Consider the following 27,186-nt stretch of genomic DNA (forward strand, 5'->3'; position numbering starts at 1 on the left):
ATATTTGAACATCCAGATCCACAGACAAAACTCCAAGAAAATACAGTTTCTGCCATACTCTGAGTTCAGTTCTCTGATCACTTATCCTTGCCTGTATTGCCATCCATTGTGAATAATTTCACTGACTTCAATAAAACAACATGCAGTAGCCAACTTTTAACTCAGTACTATTTGCAGCTTTCCAAATTACTCCAGTACTCAGTTTAGCTCTAAAGAACAAACACATTGCTTCAAAAAAAACCCCAAAATGAAAATTGAACAATACCCTGAAATTAATTTCTTTCAACATTAAAATCAAGACTGATTACTATTAATTCATTAATCAAAATATCTTTCAGCTAGAGAAAATGTTGCCAGCTGTTATTATTATTAGTTTAATGTGTGACCACTGAATATCAGTTGATATTAGGAAATTGCATGGTTCAAGCAAAGTCAAAATACTGTTTTGTTTCTTATAAAACAGCAAATGTCTGTGTAAGTTTATGGAATGAGGTGATTGTTATTGTTCCAATTACATTATTATGTTTTTGTAGTAAAGAATCAGCTGAGGTTTGTCCCAAAAGCAGGAATTCATTCCTTGAAATTTAAATTTTCAATCACTGACTGGTCTATAACATCTTGTTACTGAATGAAATTATGGCTTTTGTGAATCCAGGATGAATTGTGGTATTAATACCATGTGTCCCTAAAGAATTTACAAAATATCAAATGTTTAATTAAAAATTCTTTAAGCAAACACAGAATTGACAATAATTTGAGAGCATATTTAAGACATTGTTATGCTAGCACACTAGTGTGTCACTGCTTAAGATTTGCATGTTAATAACTTCAGGCAAGTAAATGTCACTCAGAAATTCTGTGCATAGGAATGGCATGAGTAGGAGAAACAAGGTTTTATGTTTTCTAGACAGAACATGTTGTGATCAAAAGGATTTTGAGAAAATGAACAACTTTATGTACCTTGGCCAATGCACAGGCATACAGCAAGTGTGGGCTAGTCCCTGAGTAGGCTGGATAAATAAACTGTCTTTTTTCTCATTCCTGACCTGTATTCTCCTTTTCCCATGTTTTCCATGGTGGATTAAAGAGGCAATCTTGTGATGCATATGGAGCCTACTGACTATGCAAAATTCTAACACAAGTGATAACCTGCCCCTACCATTTTGGATGTAATTGGTTACTTCTGGTTAATCAGCTGTTTGTTTTTATTTTCTGCACAGATATTTCATATTAGATGTTGGTGTCAGTGAAAGAGTTCTTTTCCGAGCTGAGGGCAGCCCTCAGACTGGTTCTACCTCTGTAATCCCTCTGCAGACACAGAAGGTTGGCAGCACCTGGGAGTGCTCCTGCCCAGGGGCAGCCAAGGGGGGAGAGACAGAGCTCACTGCAAGGATGGGGAACCCAAAGGACCAGTCTGCAACTGCATTTGCACCCCTTCTTGCTTTATGTGGTTTATCAATACACAGGACAGAGGATCTAGCTTGTCTCTGCTGCCAAGAAAAGGTTCAAAATTAGGACTAATTTTCACATTTTACTTTAGAGTCTTCTCTGCTCAGACTGAGAACTGTTTCTATAAGCTCTCCCTTCTTGTTCCTGAGACTGTCTAGCCAGTGATACAAGGATGCATGGATCAAATGTGCATGGATATAGCAGAATTTAACCCACAACAGAGAGACTGAATTAAATAAGCATTTTGCAAAGGGCTAATATGTCTCTGGGCAGCCTGAGCTCATTACAGTTATGTAAGTTTTCTTAAAAACATGATTAAAATTTGAATTATAGTCCCCCAAGTATGCTGCAAGATCTGACTTGGAGCTGCAGCAAGCAGAGCTTTGCTTCATCTGCTATTTTTGTTCCTTTGCTGCCATGAATTTGGCATGGCATCCCAGGGAGTGGGATCAAGACAAGCAGTGACAAGGCCCGATTGCTTCAAATGCTGAGGCAGGTTCTGACCATGGTATTTTGTAAACGTCTTCTGCAGATACTGCACCAAAGTGCACAGGCTATTAGTGGCAGCACAGAGGGCTCCTCACTTGAGAGGTGAAATCAGGAATGCAGTGTGGAATTTGAGAGAACAGAGTTCTAGAAATCCAAAGGGAAGAGCACCCTGAAATGAGTGAATTGAGTGGTGCTGTGAAGTTTAGCCATGAAAGTAGCTCAGGAGCATTGCTGAATCAGATGTCTGTTTATTCATGATCACCACCACCACCATGGATAGATCCATACATAATAGAAATAAACTTTGTTTTAACTGAATACATTCAATTCACAATGATTAAGCAGAAATAATTTCATTTTCAAGGCTGGATATTTAGGAAGGAGGATATGTCCAACCATTTCTCTTTAGTGAGAGATAACCACACATCAGAGCTCTGATGTGGATCTGGCCTTCCTTGGGGAATTCAGATCTAGGACTAGCTCTGAGACCAGGTTCTAATTTTAATTACTGCTCCCACATTAAAAATTGCTCCCACAATGCAGATGAAATCCACCTATATAAATCAGCAGCAGCAGGACTCTTTAAAGCTTATACAGACCTAGGCTTTGTGCTGACCTCTGCACAGCATCAGCCCCTTGCTGGGCCATCTCCACAGGAATGAATTGTATCCAGAAAGCACAGCGGAAGAGATGCAGATTAGTATTCTACATAAGGCTTTTAATATTGGGTAGCATAAAGGCCAAGTAAATAATCTAAAAATAACTAAGCATTAATGCTGTGAAGACCCTGTGCAGAAGTTACCCTTTGTCTCTTTGGTGCTGATCTTACAACAAGCAGTTTTTACCTTTTGTGATCATATTGTGAATTACTAAACCTAATCACTGAGGAGTTGATTTCTTGTTGATCAGAAGTGGCTCCATAAACTTTAGTAAAGTTATTTTAAACTGTTTCAATTGGCATTTAGCCAATTTGAGTATTGTTTTAAATGTTTAGGCGAGCCACTCTTAAGAAGTGAGTGATGCTCTTGCACATTAATTCAGCACTGAACTCATTAACTAGCTATACATGCAGTTTTGTATCAATATCTCAACTATTTTCAGTTCATTAGACAGCATGATTAAGATCACATGAGTTGAATTAACAAGTCAGTGTATAATCTCACCACAATTGCATCTAGAATAACTTGACCTAAAAGCCATATGGAAAGGACAATTTAGCCTTCCCATACTCAAGATACCAATTTTGAATATGATCAGCCCAATGTTTCATGGAAAGACTTCAGTTGTGAACTTCTGTACAGAATGTCTGCTTTGAAAGGTGAATTTCTAATCAAGACATGGGTTTCATACAGTGGTCCAAACAACCATTTGCATAAAAACTGCACAACACAATGACAGAAAATTCTTCTCTTCTTATGCCATATTGGTCAATTCATATTTAGTGTGCACATCATTTTCTTCTCCTGGCTGAGGATCTGAGTGATGAATTTCAATAAAAATGACATAGATCATTGCTCCAAGTACACCTCCCAGCAGAGGTGCAACTATAGGAACCCACCACCAATTATTACCAGCCCTGTAAGACAAAAAGAACAAGAATTAGTGTTATTTGTTACTCTGGTGAACACCTTTCTGTCACTGAACAGATCCAGTGGTGTGCCGCTTGCTATACTGTAGACGTTTCTATTTTGTCTCACATTTCTGTAAATGGGTGACCCCCACCCTACCCAGGCTGGTTCTGATGGAAATGCTAAATAAGAAGCACCAGACATGTTGGTCTGTGTGCTGCACTTGCTGTATTTTAGAAAATAAGGCCTTTTTACTGCATGTCTATGTGGGAACAGTGGATGATTTCTCCCTTGTGAAAAGCACATTTCACTGGCTTGCAGTGAAATGTAAGGGCACATATTTATTGCCCAGCAATCTTGACTTGTGCTGTCCCCAGATGCTTGTGAATAGATTTTCAGGATGTTACAAAAGTGGCTTATTTCATCTGCATGAAATAAGCCAGGTTCACCCCTGCAATAGTATTATACCATCTTCCTTTTGGCAAATGTAATAGATTAAACTGAATTTTGAGTAAATTTACCTTAAGCAATGTAATAAAATAGAGTGACTGTAAAGCTGATTATCCTTGACTGGAGTGGTCAAGATTCATATTTCATGATGTAGTATTTTATCTCTGTGTTTAAAATGTGGTGTCTTTCAGCAAGAGGCAAATAAATGCTTAGAAGTTTTATACACCTAAAACTTTATCTTAGAATTCTTTGTATTTACTAAGAAAGTCCTGCATGCTGATTCCACTGAAATGTTTACATTCGCACAATTACTAAGAGTTATTTTTAAGTATGTAGATTTACAGGCATATTTAAAGTAAGACTTCCACTATTGAACTGAATAAAGCAATAAATAACCTTTTTATGCAGGAATATTGGGCTGGTAGAATTGCTCTCATTTTCCTAGAGGTCCACATTCAGACAGTAAATAACTGAATATCCATATCAGAGCACAGTGTCTCTTAACTATACTGATGCATTAAGGTGTTTTGATTTGATAACATGCTGTATTAATTGAATTTGTGAGTCTCCAATCAAAATCCAGCTACCTCAATTTCATGCTTATTGAAAATGGAGGAGCTTTTTTTTTCCTCCCAGAAATACAAAGGGACAAATTAATCTGTAAGAGGAACTTTACAGGAAGCTACAGGGGAACTTTTAAACTGTCAGGATAGTTGTTCAGCACTCAGTTGTAGAGCTTTATGCAGAAGTGAACTTGTGTTTGTCACAATGCAAGAATAGAACTGGGAGAATATTGGTGCCCTCTTGATTATACTATTACTGCTTGTTCAGAAATGCCTTGCACGTGTATGTTTTACCTTTGGAATTATTTCTGTTTGGCCCTGAGGATATAAAATAACTTCTGATGTTGTTTTATTGAGTTTATAAATCTGTTTGGTTTTGAATCACGGATGGTTGTTGAGCACTTGAATTTCTGGAACAAGTGTGGACTAATGTTTTATTGAATTAATCAGCAGAACAAAAGCTTTATCAAGTATTTGCATGTATTCTTCTGCACGGGCGTGTAATGAAGATGTTTCTTGGCAGGTTTCTCTCAGCCTGTGCCATGAGCTGGCCTGCTCAGCTCCTGCATGACCTTCTCCAAATCACGGTCTGTGTTTGGAGCAGCTGCAGTCAGCTGTGTGCTGGACAGCCTGTGCTGAGCTGCTGGGTGTGAAGCCTTTGTGGAGGCTGCTGCCAGAACTGCAGTGAGGTCAGCCCGGACCAAGCCGAGCAGGGGTTTCTGTGGCACTCAGTGTCATTGGCACAGGAGCGTGACAAGCACAGATGGGCAAAGGCCCCTCAGTGCCCTCAGCCCCCGGCTGTGCCCCAGTGCCCACACAGCTTTTTTTTAGGTGGGCGCCCAGCCCTGCCTCTGCCATCGGCAGGTGCTGCGTGTGCGGGGAGGAGGCAGGAGGGCCTGGCCAGCAGAGCTGAGCTTGGCTGCGGGAATTCCCGGGAAACTACAGCATCTGAGCCACAGGGACGGGGAATTTAAACTTGCAGATCCACCTGTCACTATCCAGCTGCCGCGGGAAAGGGAGATACTGCTGTTCGTGAGGTAATCCGGGCTGCAGGGCTGCTTCGGGAAAGGGAGTTCGTGAGGTAGTCCGGGCTGCAGGGCTGCACCCCGGGAAGAATGCTAAATACTTCTGCGGCCGTTCTGGCACCCAAATGCCTGTGCAAACCAGAGATTGGGCTCCTGGCCCTTCCCGCGGTGCAGTTCTGTTCAGCGCTGCCGCCGTGTCCCCGGTGCCGGCGGCCACGAGGTGTCAGCGTTACCGCGCCGAACGGCGCTGGGCTAGCCCGGGCTGCCTTCGAATGCTGCCGCCAAATACTGCTCTGGAGAGCCCTACCGCTCTCTCTCTCTCATTGCGGTTTCAAGCTCGGTTTTGCTTGTCAAAATCCAGTCTGGTATTTGGGCTCAATGCTCTGGCTGTTTTCTCATTACAGACAATACTTTACTCCCCAAACTTTTCTTAAGCTGATCAGAATATTAAGCCTGTGCTTTAGAAAGACTCTTGGTTTTCTTAGGGGATCCTTTAACCAAAACAAACCATCTGCATGGGCTAGGGAAGCCACACCATAGCTTGTGTCTTTGGGCTTGGTTTTGGGAAAAATGCTACTTCAGGTGTCTTAGTGCAAAATGTAGTAACAGCAACATTTCAAAAATCCCTGCTCAAATGCTTTCCTATCATCTGGACAATTCCATGGTCCAGCAGAAGTGCTCCCTTCCAGTCCAGTTCCCTGCCTGAGAACATAATAAAACCAGCATTTACTATACCTTATAGCATGAAGAAGGGAAGAGGGGATTTCTTGCTGTGAGGTAATTATCTCTATGTATAGCATTTGCTTGGGAACAGTGTAGAAAGGCTTGCTATTATGTATCTAATCTATTCAAAAGTGAGGGTTTCCTGGTGGTCCTGGCTGTTCTGTAGGCAATGCTTGACCATGGACTCAATTGCCTTGGGAGATGCTTCCATCCTCCTCCAAAGGACATTCAGTGTCTCCTGAGTATTTCCTGCTGCTCAGTTTGTTCAGCACTCCCCTCATGTCTCTCTGGAGGCTTCATGCTCAGCTCCCAGTTCCTGGACATGCCTTTACTACAGAGCTTAAACACCTGTCTCAAGGTTGTGAATTCCATTTAAATGAAGATATCCAAGGTTTATTTGTCAACTATTGCTGCACCACTTGAAGTTGCTCAGGTACAGCAGAGCAATCAGGCAATTTAGGATCCTAACTACAATCATTCGGACTTTTTCTGTGGCTCTTCCAGCTACCTAACAAGGCTCAGGGTCTTCCTAAGTCTTACCTGGATCTGTGCAGTAAATAAATAAGAACATATTCCTGTTGTATCATTCCCTTGGACTTGGTTATAGCTGTAGCCTTTCAACTGAAGGCAGGGAGGAAGACTTCTTCCTCATTTTTTTGCATCCCTTATATTGTTGTAAGTTTATTCTGGCAAGGATCAGAGATCTTGTATCTTATTTTTTATACTCACATTTTAAAGTTTCTTAACAAGGTCTTTCCAGTGGGACTGCATTCCCTCTCATATAAAACCTTAAACTACCCTTGGAGAGAGTCTATATTGGTGTAGATGTTGAGTTTTCTTGTAAATTTTTTCATGTAAATGAGTATGACCATACTTTAGAGAGAAGGGGAGTTCACAGGTATTCTGTGACTAGATCACAATACAATCAGGCTTCCAAACTTTCAGGAATGTAATAGCCAACTTCATAACACATTACTGATTATAGACTCACACAATAGCTAATACCACAGCCAACAACTACTTGTGATTACACAGCTGTGAGAGAGGAGAATCCTGAGTGTGGGCTGTTGCTCTGTGTGTTCTTGTTTTTTAAAAAAAAATGCAGTCCCATGGTGCAGTGGTAAGAGCTGCTGGGGAGGAAAGGTTTGGATGTAGCCAGACCAATGAGCTGATCTCTCACCAGAGCTGGGCTACATCCAGCCTTGGCTCTGTGGTGTGGCTGTGTGCCTGTTCCAGCTATGCCATGCCTGGCTTTTTCTTGTATAAGAAAAGCTTTGCTACAGCTTTCCTCAAATAAGGTACATGATTTGTGTAAATAGAAATCATACTGAATAAATAGAGATTATTTGTGCTTCTTTTATTTCTTGCTAAAATAAAATCTCTACTAACCAGATCTCTCCAGTGGCCTGCAGTACTACTGGGGATTCCTACTTGTAAATAACTGGGAAAACAAACAATACAGAAATAACCCAAAATATCTGCTTCCTGATGACAGATTACTCTTGCTTAGATACCCCAGAGTGCTTCTTATCCTGGCTACGTGCAAGATGTGGATTTGATGTGCAACTAATTAGCTGTGCATTGGGCCAGCCAAGAGCGTGTGTGTGTGCACACAGGGACTGGAGAGGGCTCTGAAATGTGGGAAAATGAAGGGAGCTTTTCCATTCACTCCTTCACTCCCAGCCGGGAAATCAGGCTTTTAGATTGCTGTATATTTCTGCAGTAATTCAGAAGTAATCATAGGCTAAATCAATCTGATATGTCTCTGTTTTTTACAGCACCCAATAAATATTTCCACCTAATTCTTTCCTGTTTTTTTTTTTTTCCCCTGAAAGCTGCAGGACACAAGAAGAAAGCACTCATATTTTCAGTGACCTCTAAGAAGCTCTAATATTTTGGGAAAGGTCTTCTTGAAACAATGATTGATATTAGAGATTATGCATGTTTGATTTGCCCTAGGAGCAGGAAATCCTCTTTAAAGCCCGGTTCCTAGAGGATATCTGGCTTAAAGTGCATGAATGGCTGCTTCTGGTATGCAAAGAATTACCTGTATGTATATAAAGTATGACTTGGTACCATGTTGAATCAGGATCTTACTTTCCTAGAAACATTTTTAGCCAGGAGCATTTGGCTTCATCTCCAGGCATACTTACGTGAATACTTCCATCCCCCATCCTGCAATGGCTGTGAAGAGCCTTGGGCCAAGATCCCTGGCTGGGTTCATGGCACAGCCACTGTTCATTCCCAAGGAGCAAGTAAGAACAATTATAAGAAGTCCTACTGCAATTGGCTCCAGGCCCTTGGGAACACTGTTATTTTTGGTGTCAAAAATAGCAAATATAGCCAGAAGAAGAACAGCTGTTGACATCACCTGGCCAAGGCAAAGAAAAGAATATTGAATAAATACATGTAGATTCTTCCCAATAATGAAAAGAGGGGCTATGTCAGCTTTGTGCATTGGAGTGGCTTAGGGCTGGTATTTAGTTTTATCCCACTATATGCAATAGCAAAATTTGGAACTCAGTGCCTTTCTACTTCACAGTAATGAGAAGTTTTGATATCTGTGCTGAAAGACAAAGACAAGAAATGTGCTGAGGAAACTTGAAAAAAAAAATCTGCAGCAACAAGAGGATTTAAAAGGCATCTCCTGTGTGAGGTCTAATGCTTTGTTTCCACTTCTTTTTTTCCCTGTCAATTTTACACTTTTATTGACTCAATTTTTGCTAGTTCTGCCGCTATAGCAATGCAATCAGTTCCATTGATATAGAAGTGTTTTATGTGGCTGTAGTTTATGCTGATAATTTAGACTAGATAAGCATCTCTTTATCCAGGTGTTGTAAAACATCAGAAGAAAAAGTGACATCTGTCAAGTCAAAACTGAACAGCTAAAATTAGGAAGTATTCAAATTAGGGTTGCATGTATAACTGTACCATGAACTCTGAACTACATATGCTAATTGAGCTGATGAAGGAAATTTTCTTGGAATTACTTCAATGCAAGTACAGCTCTGCTTAAATCAAATGCTTTGTCAATGTTGATTTTGCTAATAATTAACTTGATGGGAAAACAGACAAAAGCTTCAGCGATGTCAAAACATTCAATTTCTATACTGATTTGAAGAAGTTTGAGGGATTTAAAAATTATTTGGTTTTCATCTGCTTTTAAGTTTGTTTTGAAACATGCATGGGTAAAAAATATCATGGGGAAAATCTGTTGACTGATCCAAAAATCAGAACTGTCTTTCTTACAAAACTTCAAAACAGTGTTTAGATTTTTTTGAAGCCAGATTGCACAATCTTTTACGTAATGAATTTCTATGTTCAGGCCGTCTCTTGTTTTTCATAACTTACTCATGCAGTATTTATTTCATGTATTCCTGAAGAAGATGGGTAAGTTGATTAGGAGTATATAAAAGATATGAAACGTCATTTTTTGCTGTTGTGTAAGTGGAATTAAAGGACAAAGCTTAGAAATGAAGTTGAGGATTTTTCAGATTCATTCATTTGAAAAATAAATACTACAAATCTATCTGCAAAAAAGGTTAGAGAGGAGGCTTGTGGAAGCAGAAAACTCAGTTGTTCAGGGTGTGTTAAACTGCCTGCTTAAGCATTATTTAAGGAATAATAGGTCCACAAAATGGGCTGGATTTTGATGTAAGTGGACGTGACTGCTGAGATTTATGGAGAAACATTGATTTATGCTGAGCAAAACCTCTTACATATATTGCTTTAAAGACATTTTGAGTGTAACAATTAAGATGATGTATGAGAATGAACAACTTGAAATTATTTTGCTTGTAAAATATTACTAAAATGTAATCCCCTGCAAACAGCATTGCATTCTCATTGTATTGTACAAGGGGATATCTGGCTGAAATGGTGAGATTTGGCACACTTTTTAGATCTATGTGGTTGTTTACTGCTTGGCTTTACAGTTTTTTTTACATTTAATTTGTAGAATTAAGATAGCAAGTGCGCTTACCTGATCTGCAAATCCATTTACAAGGGACAGATAGGGAGCTGGATATGTTGCAAAGATTTGTGCTGTTGCATTTGGTCCTGTGACTTCAAGTTTTCCATCGCTGTACTCCATAAAGGCATCTGTAGAAAAAAGCCAGCAACTGCTTGCACTCCTCCATGAACTTTTCTAGGTTTTCTGGAACTGGAATTTATGTGATAGGTCTGTGCACTTCACGTTCTCAACTGAAACTGATCTCTAAGGTCCCTTCCAACCCAAACAATTTGGTGATTCTCTGATTATTTTTTTTCCTAGGAGCCCCATTATTGGATTTGAGGTGATGTACTCCTCATACCCTTCTGTCTCATTTCTCCTCCTGTGCCTTGAAGTACTTGTTTCATGTACCACAGCTTTCCAAATGGGGCTGGTTTTCCCCTGCTCATAGCTCCAAACTCAGTGCCAAGGAGCATTTTCTGAGTACAGATGTGTTATCTGCAAGATGTGCTACATTTTTCATGATGACCCAAGAGATGCACAGCATCCTGATGGTGCAGTTGTGGATTCCCAGCCAGCAGGAAGTACTGCTATTCTGTTTGACAATGGTGCAGTTTTAGAATTAGGAAGATATTAAATGGGATACTCAAATCTTCATAGACAGACATGAGTAACAAACTGTAATCCATTATTTTATTAGTGGATCTGGTGATGAGATGATACTTGTGAATAAAGAAATGGCTCCCCATCTCCCATGGAAGTTGTGGTGAGGGTGGTAAGTTCCTCCTAAACCTAGCAGATAAATCTATTTCTCCTTTTTTCTGTTTTTTTCTAGCTTTGCTTAAAGCCACAACATAAGTGCAGAGAATTTCGGTTGTTTGCCTAGATCAGGCTCTCATTTGAAGTGTCAGATAATTCTGTGGCATTTAACTATTATGGGGGGGGGAAAAAAAGGGATGACCTCCTATATTTGTTTTTCTACCAGTGACTACTTTTCAGTGAACCTCAAAGAGTGTGAAAGTCCTACAAGTTGTAGGAAGTAAAAACTACAGAAGAGATTTAGAAATTAATTAGAGCAAGAGAAGGACTTGAGCAGAGATAGGGATATGAGAAAATCCTGCACTCCTGCGTATGAGGAAGATGTCCCTAACCTAGACCTAAGCTTCCTGCTTTGGCTCCCTTCCCTACTGCTGCCCTTGTGGCTGAGTACAGTGACTCCCCTCTCAACCCTATGTATATGGTGACACTGCTGCATCATGGCCACAGCCCTAATTCTCACTGTCAGGCTTGAGGAGAACTTAAATTCAGATGAAAATCCTGTTCTAGAATTCCAGTACCAAATTCTAACACTAACCTTAAAAAAAGTAAACAACTCTTCCCAAAGCAGTTCTCACTGTTCCTAAAGATTTTCCTCTTTGGGATTACTGTGGGTACTGAGCCCTGAGCTGACATACAAGGGGCATTTCCATTTTTGTTCTTTCTCTGCTGCACCTAGACCCAGCATGGTCTGCAGACATAATGCCCACAGGAGGGAGATGTTGGAGGAGATGGGCTGGGCTCTGCTCTGGAAGCAGAGTTTTGGAGCAGGGGGTTGGTTGAAGAAAGTGATCCAACCAAGTGGATTCAATCAGTCAGTTACTGTTCTTCCCTTTTCTGGTACACTGTGTAAAAAACCCTGTGCCTCAAGGATAAGGGGGAATTTTTTTCTTTTTCCCTGTCAAATATATGACCTGTTTATCACTGTACCTGGAGTTCATTGCCTTGGAGAGTCACCTCTCAAGGGTGGTCTGAGGTTTGGTCAGGAGGGACTTGATCTCATATCCTGTAGCCTCAATGAACGATGTTGGTGATTCTTGCCTACAGGCACTTGTAGCAGGTCTTTAATGTTTCTAATTTGCCTGGAAGATGGATAGCCCCATATCCTGGCTATTAAGTAATTTTAAATCCTTACTGAGAAATACATGATCTCAGAGTATCTGATTTCCCATGAATAATTTTTCTAAATATCAGAACATTTCCTGGAGTATTAAGTGTTTCAGTAAATTTGTAGCATACCTGGAATGTTCAAGCCATTGTTTTTCCCTTCAAACTCTTTATGCTCTTTCCTTTCTTCTTTTTGTAGCTTTTTTGTAGCTTCATTCCTGCCATTAGCCCTGTGTGAACAAGAGTCCTCTGCCTGCCTGACATTCATTGAAAAATTGGGGCCTTAGAGACTGCCTGACCTCTAGTTTGTCCTGTGAGCATGTCTAAGGTGTACTCACTGTAATAAATCCCAAAGACAGCTGCTGCTCCAATGAATGCTCCCAGGAATTGTGCTAATATGTAAATTGGTAATTTGGTCCATTTTAATCTTCCAGTCACGCACATGGCTAATGAAACAGCTGGGTTTATGTGACCACCTGAAAAATAAATCAAAAATTAAGTTATGTGGATGACTCAGATACATGAGAATAGGTGAAGGATTTGTAAAAATGTGGGCACTTTTGAAGACCAGAACAGTACATGGTTTTCTAGATGTTATTTTGCAGTTAAATGGTCACTGCAATTAAACTGAAACAAGTTGGATGAAATCAGAGGAGGGAGGGCAGAAGCCACTAAGATCCATCTTTACTCTTGATGCTTGTGGACTGTGCTCTTTTTCAGACTGCTGTCCTGCAGTATGTAACTTACAGAGAACTTTTCCAGAAAAATAGTAACCTGCCCCATTGGCTGGGATGGGAGGGTCCCTTATTCTGCATGTATTCCCTCTCTTTGAGGCCTTTGGCTTTATTTTTAGGGGAAAACTGGGGCAGAAGAACATTCCTTTAGTATCCCAAGCACATATTAGGATTAAGGACTGTAACTGGCTTGAGTTTGTATGTTGAGACAGTTCTGGAGTGCCCTGGATTTAAGTCATGTTTGTGTCCCTGTCTACAACCTGGGGTTACTTAGGAACTCAGTTTTCATGGAGACAAAGTCAAATAATGTCAGGGTGTTCAGTTTCATGTTGGCTGTTGGTGAGCAGTGCCTGGATGGGATCTGGGGGCAGGACTGCATAGTCCTTTACCATGTTTCTATCTGGTTCTTGTGCTTTCCCGAAAGGTCCACGATAAGGAAACTAATAAAATAGTTGTGCTGAAACAAAGTTCAGTTTCCTGTGAAACTTCCTTCCTTTTTTTATTCAGGAGTAGCTACATCTGAACTCACGCATGAAAAAGATTTCAGTAACATTGGAATTCTTCATGGCAATTTTAGTTTCTAAAATATATTTATTATGTCATTTGGTCTCTTCTCTCAACATCTTTTGTCAACAAAAAAGGTGTATGCTCCTGGAAAATTTCATTGCTTACAGATACATGGTTCCTACTTAAGAAACACAAATTCCCAAATAAATGAACAGGTACTTCTTTGTAATAAATACTAAATAATAAAAGCCCCACATTTTTCAAAGACATAGGAGCCTTTGCTTATTTTCCAGATAAGGGCTCATTTCAGTCTGTAGGAATATCAGAAAAAAATGGCCTTTGTCTTTGGTAAAATAACTGAAAGAGCATGTCCTTTATCTGTCAGAGATTAGTGATGGAGAAAGGGCTTCTGTGTACAGTTTCTGTGTTTGTTTGCACTTCAGGTCAGTGAGTCATTATCTTATGAAATCCAGGCACCTTTGATACATAATGAACTGACAAACACAGATAACAAGCTGGATAAAACCTTCTTTGTAGCATTTCCAAATGCTGACCTAGTAGCACCAGTCTTGAATTAAAAGCTGAATTCCTCACTGTGTTTCAAATTCTTCAGCACAGAGCAAATAGATGGATGGCACCTAATTTAACAGCCCTTCATGGGAATTTTGATTAATTGTTGTCTTGTCTTTTGTTCCTTACTCTGGCTGGAATTAATAATTTTCCTTTCTTTCAACACCTGATTTTATTCCCCACCTGTATATAATACAGGGTGACTATGATGGCCAGGACAAGTTATAATAATATTACAGAGGCCTAATTAACATTAAATATGGAAAGGTAAAGTCTAATTGAAGGCTCTCATGTTGACATAAGGGAGTTACAAGATTCTTGGTTCCTGTGCCACTGGTTTAGAAAAAAAGTTCACTTTGGACTCCTCCTTTGTAGTTGCAGTGATCCCAGTCATGGCTCTGAAATGCTAAGTTGGATAAAATAGGGGAAATTATCTAGATATTGAGGAACACTGGATGGAGGAAAATTAAAAAGGGGAATTTTCCGAAATAAAAAACTGAAATTCACCAGTCATGCAGACTATATATTTTTTTAGCATTAATTTAGAATTACATAAAGAACTGATGAAAAATATTTTAGCAGTACCTAAACTTGAGAATTTGACCCAAGAGCCACAGAAATTGCTAAAAAATTCTACATAGGAACTTGTATTCTGAAGTGTCCACTAGTAATCGTGTGTTGGATAATAACAGCCTGTTGAAATATCTGTTCCTATTTTTTCACAGAGAAAATGCACTGCATGCAGAATCCTTTGTCATGGGAAAAACACAGGAAGCACAATACTGCAACATCTGCAACTGCTCTGCCCTGCTGGGGTTGAACTCTAATTTTCTACATAATGATGGACATGAATATCCCTTAAAGGTGCAAATGTAGGACAGGTCTTCACAGGTTTGTTTTCATGATACTGCATTAGAACAGTTTAGCTGCCTCCATGTAAACCCAGAGCTGTAGTTAAAAGTTGTTCAGATAATAGGAATGTGCTGCTGAATTAATTTTGTGTGATATTAAGGAACAGTTCTGGTTTGTGTCAATGACAGTGACAAGACTGCCTGTTTTGTAGAACCTGGAGCACTTTCTAATGTGAGACTTTCTAATGGAAACCTTCTGCATGATGCCTCTGTAAAAGAATTTGTAAAGAGAAGAGAAATGGCCACAGTAATTTCTGTTACAGCAACTATTTCTAATGTCCTAATTAAACCTAAAGAAATTTGTCCAGACCAACTTGATCCTCTTATAAAGGGTAAGAAATGCCTTTATGAGACCTGGAGTACAAGGGCACCATATGCTTTAAAGTTTAATATAAACTCTGCATACAACACAAAGTATTGTATATTTTCATGCACAGCATTGTTCTTAAAACCCATCATTTTCTATTTTAAAGGAAGACTTCAATTGTTAAAAGTAGTTATGCTAATGTTTCCAATCTTAGTTTGGCCAAATTGAATGGTGACGCTAGGAGACAAGGCAGCCTCCAATATGGCACCTGTGGACACTGGTTAGTTAGCTCCAGCTAAAGAGAGATTCCTGACCAATAAGCTTGAGCAAGTGTTACAGCAGAAATAAGGGGGATGGGACACTGACAGTGTCATTGAGTGTATCTCTGGTACTGAATCTTTCTGCTGTTTCTGCTTTCTATGGTCTGCTGCTTCTGTGAATAATCAGACAGGAACAGACTTGTTATTGCCAGTCATAGGACATGAAGAAATGAATTGCATTCTGTGAGTCCTGTTCAACATACCCATTAGTGGGTCATTTTGCTTTCTGTGTAGCTGGCCACCATTTTATCTGGTGACTGCTGGATTGCTCTTTGTGGTTATTTCTTTAAACACAGTGCCTCTTCTGCCCAGGATCATCTCTATTGACAGAATTTTCAAAGCAACACCAAGCAGATTTCTGGTTTGCATAGAACACTTTCTATAAAAGCCAGAGGTCTGCCAAGGTTTTCACACTGGAGAATTTGGTGGGATATTTTGTCAAACACAAAGAAGAGAAGGAAATTAGAACACACAAGATTTACTCGCAAAACCCTGGTGTGGACTGTGCTGTAAGGATGCTTACTGTTCCTAACTCGTGATTGTTTATACCATGAATTGGAAACCCTTTAATAAGGGAGCCTTAACACTGTAGCAATAAATGCTATATAAGAAAAGAAGTCACTTACCAGAAACGCCCCCAGACACGTACACTGCTATGGTGACTGCCATGGCAAAGCCCACCGACACAGTCATGGGCCCTCCATGCGCCCCGCGGCTCAGCACGGCCTGGCCCACACACCCACAGCCCAGAGCCTGTGTTTGGAAACACAAGTGTCAAATCACAGCTGTGTCTGTCAAATGTTACTGGTTGTGACTTCTGCTCTCCTGGTATAGCTGCAAATGCTGTTGAATACTGAAACTCTGCTAGAATTTGTTGTGTGTGCCATTGCTGCCTTTGCTGCAATGCACGTTTGCTTTTTATTTTCCTTGTCTCTGTCACAGGGAAGAATGTCTGCTAATGAGGACCTCTCTCCACACAGAAAATTGTTCTCAGGCACAATGAGGGGATACTCATCAGAACTTGGAGCCCAACAAGATGGCACTGCCTCTTCAACAAAACTCCGCATCTGAAAGTGAAATTAATTCTGTGAGGTAAGTGCTCAAACTATGGATTGAGACAACTTTCTGGTATTTACATTGTGTGTTATTGTTATGCTGACTTTATATCATATATTGCTCTAGCAAAATATTTCACTCGCTCTGCAGCTTGAACAATTAACTGAAGTGGAGATATCTAAATAATTCATATTGAAGAATTCTAAATGGATTTAAACTAGTTTGGGATTTTTGTTGGTTCTCCTCAGAATAAAGTTCAGTAACAGGTTTAAATATTTGCTTAAGATGATATTTATTCATTTTGAAAGCCTCTGCTTACCTTCAAGCATATGTTTAGAGCCTATTAAAGATGACAGGCAAGATATTCAAAGGGACAAAAACCTTGTAGTTTGAGATAGACTAGCTTGATCCATATCTGTGTCTTTGAAAATCTGCTTTTTAAATATATGCCTATGTGCTCTGCTGAACAAGGAGCCAATACTCAATGGAAGCTCTCAAATAATTTCTGTAGTCTGAAAACTTTTGCTTCTCTGCAGCTGTAAGTGATGTGAATAATGCAATTTCTGGGATGTGAGTAGAAATATGTTAAGCAACCTTATTGCTTATTTTCAGTTGCAAGGCAGCTGAATTCAGAAACTGCAAAGTAATGGGAAAATCTGTATTGCCTTAGAAATAGACTGACTGTACCAAAATGATTTGGTAATCAAGGTTTAACAAGCAAGCCCTGCTAGAATAGATGCAGTTTAAACAGGAAAATCATACTTTTGTTTCCATTATTTCCCCAAAGGTTTTAGCTGATGCCAAAATGTGACAGAAAAGCTCTCAATAAAATTACTCTCTTAACCAGCTTTTGAATGCAGACGGTGTTTCTAAGTGCCCCGGGACTGTGTCATATGCCCAGGTGCAGCCCTTGCCTGAGGTCATAATCAGGTAAGCAAACAAAACACTCACTGGTGCCAGAGTGTTGCAGCTCTGGTTATGTAAGGGTAGGGTGGTGTTAGATAGCCACAGTTTATTGGACTGTGTAATTAAAAGCTCCAGGACACAGTGCAAGCTACTGCGCAACAGATGAGGCACGCTTGTGTTAGCCCTGCTCTCACCTGCAATGCACGTGATCAGCACAAATGCACAGACAGCAAACCAAAATATAACACAGTGGAGTTGGTCACAGCTGAAATGACATCTCTTTTTAAACTTCATATGAGATTATTCCTAATGTGTTTATATGTTTAATATGGAAATAATGGATATGGTGGAATTCATAAGAATCTACAGGATGTGGAATTAACATACTCTAGTCATCACTTTCCAGATTTCTTAAAGGGAGTATTCCAGAAACTGCACCAAGCAAGATTTTGGGGAAGATATGACTCAGATGGAAGAGCAAGCTCAGTAGGCTGCTCTGGGCCCCTGCACATACTGGGGTGCAAGTTGAATTCAGGCAACCAGCTCAATCTACAAGTGTGGTGTGCACTTGTGTTCTGAAATGGCACAGGCAAAGTTTTGCAGATTCAAAGGCCATTCTTTTGAAAACATTACCTCTTTCTGTAAGGATGATGAAAAAGAGAACAAGGGTAGAGGAGATGGTTATAGGAGGATAGGAGATAGCAACATCTATGTATATCAACTACAAATTCACAAGAAAAGAGAAGGAAATAACGGAGGGAGGCTGTGGCTTCCCTTCCTTTATTACCAGAACTGAGGAGAGTCACACAGAACAGCTGTGCAGTCCTCTTGCATTGTAGCTCCTGCTCTGCACGTCTTAGGGAAATACACAAGTACAGATGCTCCACTTCTGTGCTAACCAGTCTCTCTTCTACAGAGAAAACATGAGCCAGCTGGAACACAGCTGCACTCAGTGGACCTGCTCATGTACAATGACTAAATGCTGCTGCAGGCACAATCAGTGTGTGCCCATCCAGGGATGGGAAAACTGGAGCTGAGCCTGCAGGTCTGAGCTGTGTCACTGTCATACTCTCTCATTTGCTGACCTTTTAAGAAGGAGAGAGAAAAGTTGCCTCATACCTACTGTAGTTAGGTTGGTGCAACTGGAAACTATCACCTAATCGTGTAATTACACAGCAGCAATTTAATACCTTGTAAGTCTTTGCTTGACTGAGTTAAGACCAACTAGATCACTGAGTTGTAATTAAATATTCTAGGATTTTAGGCCAAGATCAGCCATCAGTTGTACCCACATCACTCATTGATTGAAGCACATGGAGTAAATGGGAGTTTAATTTACATAGATTACAGCCAGATCTCTTTATCTTATCTTGTCTATCTTATGTTGCCAGGTTTTCTTCTTAGCAGTTGTCTATAGCCTGATCTGCTTAAAACTACTGGAGTACTTCCAGCACAGACTTTTTTTTTTTTGTTCATAAGATCATTACTGCCCTGAAGAACATGCTTGGGTGTGGAATAGCTGTCTGAACCCTCTCTACCAAAAAAAACTTGCTCCACAGCCCATTAGATCATTCTCTTTGTCTTGGATAACAAGGCTAATGTTAGGAAAGGAAAACAACTGGCCTTCAATGAGTGTAAGGTCCTGTTACTGTCTGGAAGCTTGCAGGATTTTCTGTATCCCACTCATCAGAGAGACTAAAGATCATTTTGCCTCCATCTTACTATTTTCAGGATTTTTCCAAATGCTTGTAATAGCATTTTTCAGTGTAAATAGGCTTTCTGCAAGATCTAAAACCACAATTTTAGGGAATCTATTTTTCTACATGGCCAGTAAAGTTTTAGACATCTTAAGGAATGCTTATATAAAAAAGCCCCCTTCTTATCAGTCCTAGGAGTGGTGTGCATTTATAGGCAGACCCTCTGACTGTCACATTAAAGAGGCAGCTGAGTTTTGAGCAGTGTGGAGGGAATGAGCTGTGCTGGACTCTGTTCATCCCCAGCTCCAGCTGTGGTGACACACCTGCAGGGGGTTCCACAGGTGTCCCTGCAGGCAGAGTGTGGCCTCAGTGGCTGCACAGATGATGATGCTGTGCATGAGTACAGGAATTCAATGTGTTATAAGGAATACAGTCAGCAGGTGCAAAAAAAAAATAATTATAAACCGCTCACTTTCAATCATGAAATGCTAGAAAAATAGTGGCTGTATTTGCCCTTCTGTGCAGGTAGGGATCTGTGCCTGTGAAAACTTCACAGCATTCTTCATGGTGTACTGTAAGCTTGTGCAGTTCCCCTACCCAACATTAATATTTCCAGATAGGATTAGCTACTTATAAAAGAGTAAATAAGCTTTTTACTTTGAGGCGTGCTAAATTGGTGGTGTCTTCCTAAGGGAGTGTGTTTTAGAACTCACTTTCATTTCCACTCCCTTCATTTACAAAGGAAGTCTGCAAGTCTGCTTAAGAATTTACCTACTGAATTTCATAATAAGATGTTTTATAATATTAGAAACTTTTTCCACATAGAGATGTATTTTTGCTGTGTATTACATAGCATCTTAATTCAATCAGGGTTCCTAAGCATTCTTTCAACAGGGACAGTAAGGCTAAAAGCAACAAAAAGAGAGACAAGTTAGATCTTCTAAAATTCAGGGCATTAGCTCTGCAAGAATTCAGGTTACAGGAAAACCCTTTCAGGAAAGACCAGTCCTCATCCAATTTAATGTTTAATATTTGCTATATTTTGTTAAATCGGAGAGTACTTGAACTTTTAAAGGTGAGATAAAAAATACAGCTTACCAGTCAAGCTTACCAGTCACAGCTCTTATTTTATCATTAATGAAATGTTTTGGTGGGGTGGGGAGGATTTCTGTACATTATGATTTAATCAAGCTTAGGGCAATAAAAAGTCACTATATCCGTTCTCCTGATGTTCTTCTGGGAAACAACCAATATCCTCCTGGGTTCAGATGGATTTTAATGTTTTTTCAGACTTGCTATCTCATAAATAAGGGGTGCAAAAACCCCCAAGCCCTTACATTTAGTTAATTAAATAGTATAGACATAAGCCTTAAAATTATTGCCATTTTGAAACCATTTTCTAGTGACAGAAAGAGACATTACTACTTGGAGACGTAATTGTAAATTTAATAAAACTTTGGATGATTTGTGTATATAAAGCTTTAAAATCATAAATATCAGGTTCAAATTGATTTGTGGGGAAAAAATAGTGAAAATATCGAGGGACAGACTATGGTGTGTTATATAAACTGATGCTTTTAAATTTTGTTATTGCTTTTGCATATGAAATAGGAGACAAAAGTTTGAAATCACCTAGAGAGAATGCAAAAGTCTGCATTTTCTCATATTTTGTTATGATTAATATTGCACACTCCATCCTGAAATGCTAAATGCTTTTCTTTCCTGAATTACAGAGGGCAACTGGTTTGAGTCAGTTTCTTTACTGAAGGCTGTTTTTATTTTCTTAATAATTTTTAGAAATTCAGGAAAGAAAATGAAATGTAATATTCAGACACAAACTTTCAGGAGTGAAACAGTACCTGTTGTATCTGGGCTAGAAAGAAAACGCCAGGCAAAGGAACCAAATCTTATCTAGCAGCCTTGAAGAGGAAAAGAATCTGTTCAGGTGCTGCTTCCCTCCCACCTTACTCATTTGTTCTTGAGCTATGATGCTTTGCTTCCTACCCCAAGTGACAAACTTTAAATCTTTCTAAACTCCTAAAATATGTTTATTCTCTGCACCAACTCTGGGAACTGTAGCATTGAGAAAGTGTGCAAGAGTGGGCATTGCAGACTCTGAGAAAGGAGGATTTCTGTCCTCTCCTTGGAGTCTAAGGGTGCATGTTCCTTTTCTTTTACTCCTTCCTTTGGCTGCAGAAACAGGGGGGGCTGTGCCCTCATGGTTAGGAGTATATGGTTAGGAATAATTAAAACCTAAGCTGTTTGCTGTTGGAAAAAAAAAAAGGAAGATGGATACTTTTAATAGTAAAGAAACCTGTGAGGACTGGGTTAGAGGAACTGAGTCACATTTGCCTTTAAACTGGACCATGGATTGGAGAGCTCCCTAGAATTCCCTTTCAACCAGAATGCTTTATTGAACTGTTGAGATCACAAAGATATAAACTCACGTAGCACAAACTACGTTTATTGTCTTTTATTCTGTTCTCCAACTGTTTATGACAGCTTTAAAAAGTTATTACTTTTATTACCTTTCTTTTATTTGGTGAAACTTTTGAAAAAACACCTTGTAAATTTGTGTCTGTAAAACATAAATTCAAGTTTTGCACTCACAGTTGAATGTTGGAAAGATGCAAGTCTTCTGTAAGTCTCAGGCAGAGGTGCCTATGCTTCAGTCCTATAGATGAAACTTTCTGGGGAGAAGGGTATCCACAGAAAAAGGTTTTGGGAAATTAAGTTCAGCTTACTGAAACCTCTTGGTGAAACAATGAGAGTTATGTGCTGGGGCTGACATTGCAGAAATGAAGATAATTTTCTTCAAAGCTTTCATGTAACACAACATCTGAGTCACCTAAAAGTTTGAAATGTCATATACTGGGAAAACTAAGTTTGGATGGAAAAAAAAAGATTGCCATGATTTTTCAGAATGTTTTGCTGCCATAAATATTTTGGGGTAAAAGAATAATTAGCTAAACTTCCTTTCAAATTTTTCACACTGCTTAATATTCAGCTGAATTAAAGAATGACTTCTAAAACAGAAGGGCTGTCTAGAAAAAAAACCCCTGATAATAATAAGATTACAAAAATAACAACAGTATGCAAGAGCAGCTCCTTAACCTCAGTACAGCTAAGGGTCTTTGTTAACACTTTGTCTTCTGTTTGCAATACTGATTTAATACAGTTTCAAAAAGAAGAGTTTGTATGTCTTCACCAGAATCATTAGCAAAATGCAATGCCATCAAAATATATGCAACTGTATAACATTAGATTCATGGGTGGCATCTATTATTTATTGGTTGTACTATATTTTTGCTGCTAGAGACCCAGATGTATGGATCTCTGACATAAGAGCTGCTCTTCTAAGTGCAAACACTGCTAAGGCTCATGATATTTGTAGCATTATGTAATATTTTAAAAATTGAGTGATAGATTAAAATACCAATTATAAATAAGTTTTAATACTCTCTTATCTAGCTTTGTCAAACTTAAGTTCACTAAGAGCTAATTATACAAGATTCTGTACTCCAGGAAATTCATTGCTGATGGCAAACAAGGCAAGCTGTTAGAAAGTGCTGATATTTAATTTTTTATCTTAAAAAAAACTTGCTGTAATTTCATCCTATTAAAAAAAATTCTCCTTTTCAAAAAAATTTAGGACTTGGAATTTTTCTTTGTTTAAAATGTCTAAGTAGTGGTTTTGTGTTCAATGTTAAACACTTAGCTTTAGATCCTTTGCTCCTTAAGTATCTTTTCTTTCATGTGGTAGCATAATGTAATGAGAATTCTAATGCATGTTTAGAATAAGGGACATATGTTACCCTGCAGTATTGTAATTAGTGTGCACTGGAATGTAGGGCCAAAAGTAGATACAGAAAAATGGTTTAAATTTTAATCTTATGGACTGAGCAAATCTATGTAATGCTAATCTTGAAGATTTTTCTGAAGTTACTCAACTCTGCAACAGAACAGGAGCAATAACTTGCATAATGAAGTGGTCAGAATATAAAAACAAGACTAAAATATTTTGATGATAAATAGCCTTCTTCATTAGCTGAGCTATTTCAGGGCTGTCACGTATTCAGATCATGCCTGTGCCTTAAATCCTCTAAGCACACACAAACATTTGCTTCAATGGGAGTTGCAAGAGGCTCCCCACCTCCAGTTGGAGACCAGGCTTATAGGAACATGTATATAGGAATATATATATATATAACTATATATTAGGAGCATATAGACTCCCCACTTGTATTTATGTGCTAAATGGAAGCCTGTGTTTTGTCTCAGCAAGGAAGTGAATGCAGCTCTGGTCTCTGGAGATCCTGGCTCCTGTGCAACTCCTTTCTGGGAAACTCTGTTCAGTAAGACGCTCTTGAGAGTGAAAATGAAATAGAAACTGTGTTAGGTGAGCAGTAGCTGTTAAAGGAAGCCACATGGCCTATTTGGCATCTCCTTTTGGAACTGTTTCAATTCAGATATACTTAATGGTGTAAGTCAGAGTAAATCCCATTTTGGTTGAGAGCAATGCAGTCAAATTCCAAAGAGGAAGTATGGAGAGGGGCATGATTAAAAGCAGAGAGGCAGTTGGATAGGTGAGTTCCAGCCAGACTCACTAAAAAGCCACATAAACCATCTATCTGCTGCAGCATGGCTTCCTGACTCTTTTGTGCTAGCACACAGGTGTTGTCCCCAGATTAACTCACAGAAGTCCCAAGAGGAAATGTACTGAACGAGTAAACATGATGGAGAACTAAAAGCTCCCTAGAGAGCTCTTCCTCAAGGGAGACCTTTGGGCCAGTCCCATCTGCAGAAGGCTGAAACTGTCTGAGTCTGGGCTCTCAGCCACCAGGGTACAAACAGGCAGGTGTTCTCCCAGCTCAGGATGCTTCCAGGCTGCTGGAGTTTCATGTTTCTTAGCAAAATTGGGTGCTTTGCTAAGCAGAGAGCAGGGCTCATGTGGGCTGTGCCTGTATTATCAAGTTGTATAATGTAAGCACCTGAGAACCTGTGGATCTCTCAGGAGGGATTGCTTGGAACATCTCCAATCTGATTCACTGGACTGAGCATCCATTAATGGATTGCACAGCACATTTCTTGTCATTCTGGTGCTCACCTTCTACTTAATTTTCACCTGGAAAGAATTTTGTCTATGTGCTCTGAGTCCATGCTGCAAGGCAAAGTGCAGCATGCTAAGTAGGGCTGACTGGGAGATTTTATCCAGACTCTGTGCCCAGTGCCTTTCTCAGGGCTTGTTGTGTCAAATCTGTCCGACATTGCAGGCCACACCCTGAGGTGAAGGCTGGGTTTTTCTCTGATGAGTTATTCCACTTTCTAGATTTCCTGTTTGGAAAACAATGTTGCAAGACTGAGAGTTACCAAAGATGGTAGCTTAGGCTCCTATTAGTATGTGGCCTCTGATGTTATTCTTCAGAAAAATTACAAATAGCTGATTTGGAGGGAGAGAATTTCACCCGGCTAACTCCCAGCAGTGAGTCCCAGATTTGGGTGTGGTCAGTTAGCACTGGCTTCCAGACAGAGCCTGTGGCTAACAGAACTGCTGGCTCAGCCTCACACCCTGGCACAGGTGCTCTCCACAGTTTCTAAACCCCATCACAGCAACCCGAAGTGGCTTTCAGCAAAGACATGAATCAACTGTGCTGTAGGCCATGAACTCTCCTCTCCATTTGTAACAGCTTTAACACACAGTTCTTATGCTATCCTAGCACTAGAACTTCTTTTGCATACATGCTGGTTTTCAAAGATTTCTATCCTCTGACTTACCAGGGTGGCTCTTTCATTAGCTCCAATTCAAATTAAGGGTTTAATATTTATCTGTGCTTTAAGTGCTTACTAGCTGACACAGTTTAAAAGCAACAGTCATAAATAGAATCACAGAACAAACTAGATTGGAAAAGACCTTTGAGATCATCAAGTCTAACCTATCAACTAACAACACATCAACAACTAAACCATGGCACTGAGTGCCATGTCCAGTCTTTTTTTAGACACCTGCAGGGATGGTGACTCCACCACCTCCCTGGGCAGGTGATTCTAGTGCCCAATCAGTCTTTCAGTGAAGAATTTCTTCCTGGTGTGTAACCTAAACTCCCCCTGTGCAGCCTAAGACAACAGCAGAAAAGGCAGTTTCTTCACAATAAACACTTGGTACTGCTGCTATCTTGTGCAGTCTAAACACAAACTGAGGTATGCAAGCACTGAGAAAACTGCAGTGTAAGCCAGGTGAGGCTCTTTCATCTTTAAACCAAGACTGGAACTAGAAAGGGTAAGAGAAATTAGAAACTCAGATTGTCAACAACAATTTTGTAGCTTTCTACATTTTCTACTACACTCATATGGTGAATATACTAGAAAATAAGATCTGGGTTTGCATTTCCTTTCTAGCCTTGTGCAGCATAATATTAAATAATAGCATTTGCTGTCTAATCTGCACTTTAATATGTTTTCTTCTCTTTCCTAATTTTATTAATGGAAAGAGGGGGGAGGATCTTGTGGCAAGCACAGAGTACTGGAAGTCAGGTGATGTGGGTTATATTCAGAGTTCTGCCACAGGCTTCCTGTGCAGGCTCCTGTAATCAGGTTTGCTAATATACAAAATGAAGATAATGACATTTCCCCTCCTTACCAGGGTGTTGTGACATTTAATTCATTAATGTTTGTAAAGTGCTCTGTGCTCCTTGCTTCTAAATGTGCTCCTTACTGTAATAACGTCTTATGGATGGTATTAAATTTGAGAATAATGTTATTTTAGTGCCAGTGCACTTCAGTTGGCTGAACTGTAGTAAAGACCATAATTTCCAGTATTTTATGAGCTACTGGAATTTTTAGATTACTTACTTGAAATTTAGCTAATATAGTTACAGTTATAAAACCTATATCAGTACTGTGCCTGCTACTTTTTTTTTCCTTTTTTCACTGTGATGAAATATTTAGCAATAAGCAAGACTGCTTTGTCCACACTAAAAGGAGAAAGAAAGAAAGTTTGGCATAAATAGTCTAGTTGCTTGACTTCTAGCTCTGCTACACAGCCTGCTCTCTCCCCTGGTGAGTCACAGTCCCAGTGCAAAATGCACAGAAAAACTGTGCAAGAAATTAGGTAAAGAAATAAAAATAAAAATCTGGGGTTAAAAAAAATGGGAAATTTAGGTTATTTATCTAAGTTGTATCAGTACTATAGGACCAAGCAATATATGTATAATTTATGTTGTACAGTTAAAAACAAACAAAAAAATTTTGAAAATCTCTGAAGGTTTGGCAGTGCAACTCCCAATAAATTCACGACAAATCATAAAGCTAAATTCCTATATTTCACAGGAAAACAACTAAAATTTTCTAAACATGCAGTACAATATGTTTGTTAATGTAAACTGAATCTGTGCATAAAATGAACTGCTGAGTTTTTAAAAAACAGGAGAGTATTAACAACATCCATTGTGCATATCTGGATTGTTCAGAGCGTGCTCCTTCACTGAAATTCCACTCCTAGATGAAATCTAATACCAATCAGACAATTGTAGTAAATAAAACAATCTGGTTTTTATAGGCAGTGATAATTACATGGGGTGAAGAAAGGAATTACAAACTTACCATCAGAGGAGCAATTCATTCAGGCTGTGCATGCTCAGGCTGTAGCCTCGCTGCTGGCACAGTACAAGGAAACGTACATGTCCCCTTACAAGCACTGTCCAACATTAGATTAGTAGGAAGAAAAAAAAGCAGCTGACACTTACTATCAGTATAAAAGTTCCCAGGAACTCTGAGAGGGCTTCTTTAACCAAGCTGTTCTTCAAGGAAAATTTCTCCTTTAAACTCCTTTTGTTTTTCTGGCTCATTTTGGCTTCCTCTATTGCTGTGGTGCCCTAGTTACAAATACACACAAAATTTGTTCTGTATTTGTCCCTGCTCCAGCTGAACTTTGACACTTTTACTTAAACATTGAAATATGAGATTTCATCTTGCACAGCCAGTGAAATCATCTGACTGCAGGCATTGACAGAACCAACTCAACATGCCCTAACAATTCA

General features: G+C 39.4%; 1 protein-coding gene across 2 annotated transcripts; it reads right to left on the reverse strand.

Annotated features, from left to right (window-relative positions):
- Positions 1-2,518: 2,518 nt before the first annotated feature.
- Positions 2,519-27,079, reverse strand: AQP9 (aquaporin 9). Of its 2 annotated transcripts, none has more exons than XM_030955320.1 (6): positions 26,893-27,079; positions 16,118-16,244; positions 12,481-12,618; positions 10,250-10,368; positions 8,421-8,638; positions 2,519-3,514 (listed from the first exon to the last, which is right to left on the reverse strand). In XM_030955320.1, the coding sequence occupies exons 1-6, from the start codon at positions 26,992-26,994 to the stop codon at positions 3,352-3,354; spliced, it is 867 nt and encodes a 288-aa protein (XP_030811180.1). In that variant the 5' UTR covers positions 26,995-27,079; the 3' UTR covers positions 2,519-3,351. The 2 variants fall into 2 exon arrangements, with proteins under 2 accessions (XP_030811180.1, XP_030811181.1); XM_030955321.1 differs by having other exon boundaries at positions 26,750-26,909.
- Positions 27,080-27,186: the final 107 nt, after the last annotated feature.

Source organism: Camarhynchus parvulus, chromosome 10, assembly GCF_901933205.1.
Source record: "Camarhynchus parvulus chromosome 10, STF_HiC, whole genome shotgun sequence".
NCBI classification, from domain to species: Eukaryota; Metazoa; Chordata; class Aves; order Passeriformes; family Thraupidae; genus Camarhynchus; species Camarhynchus parvulus.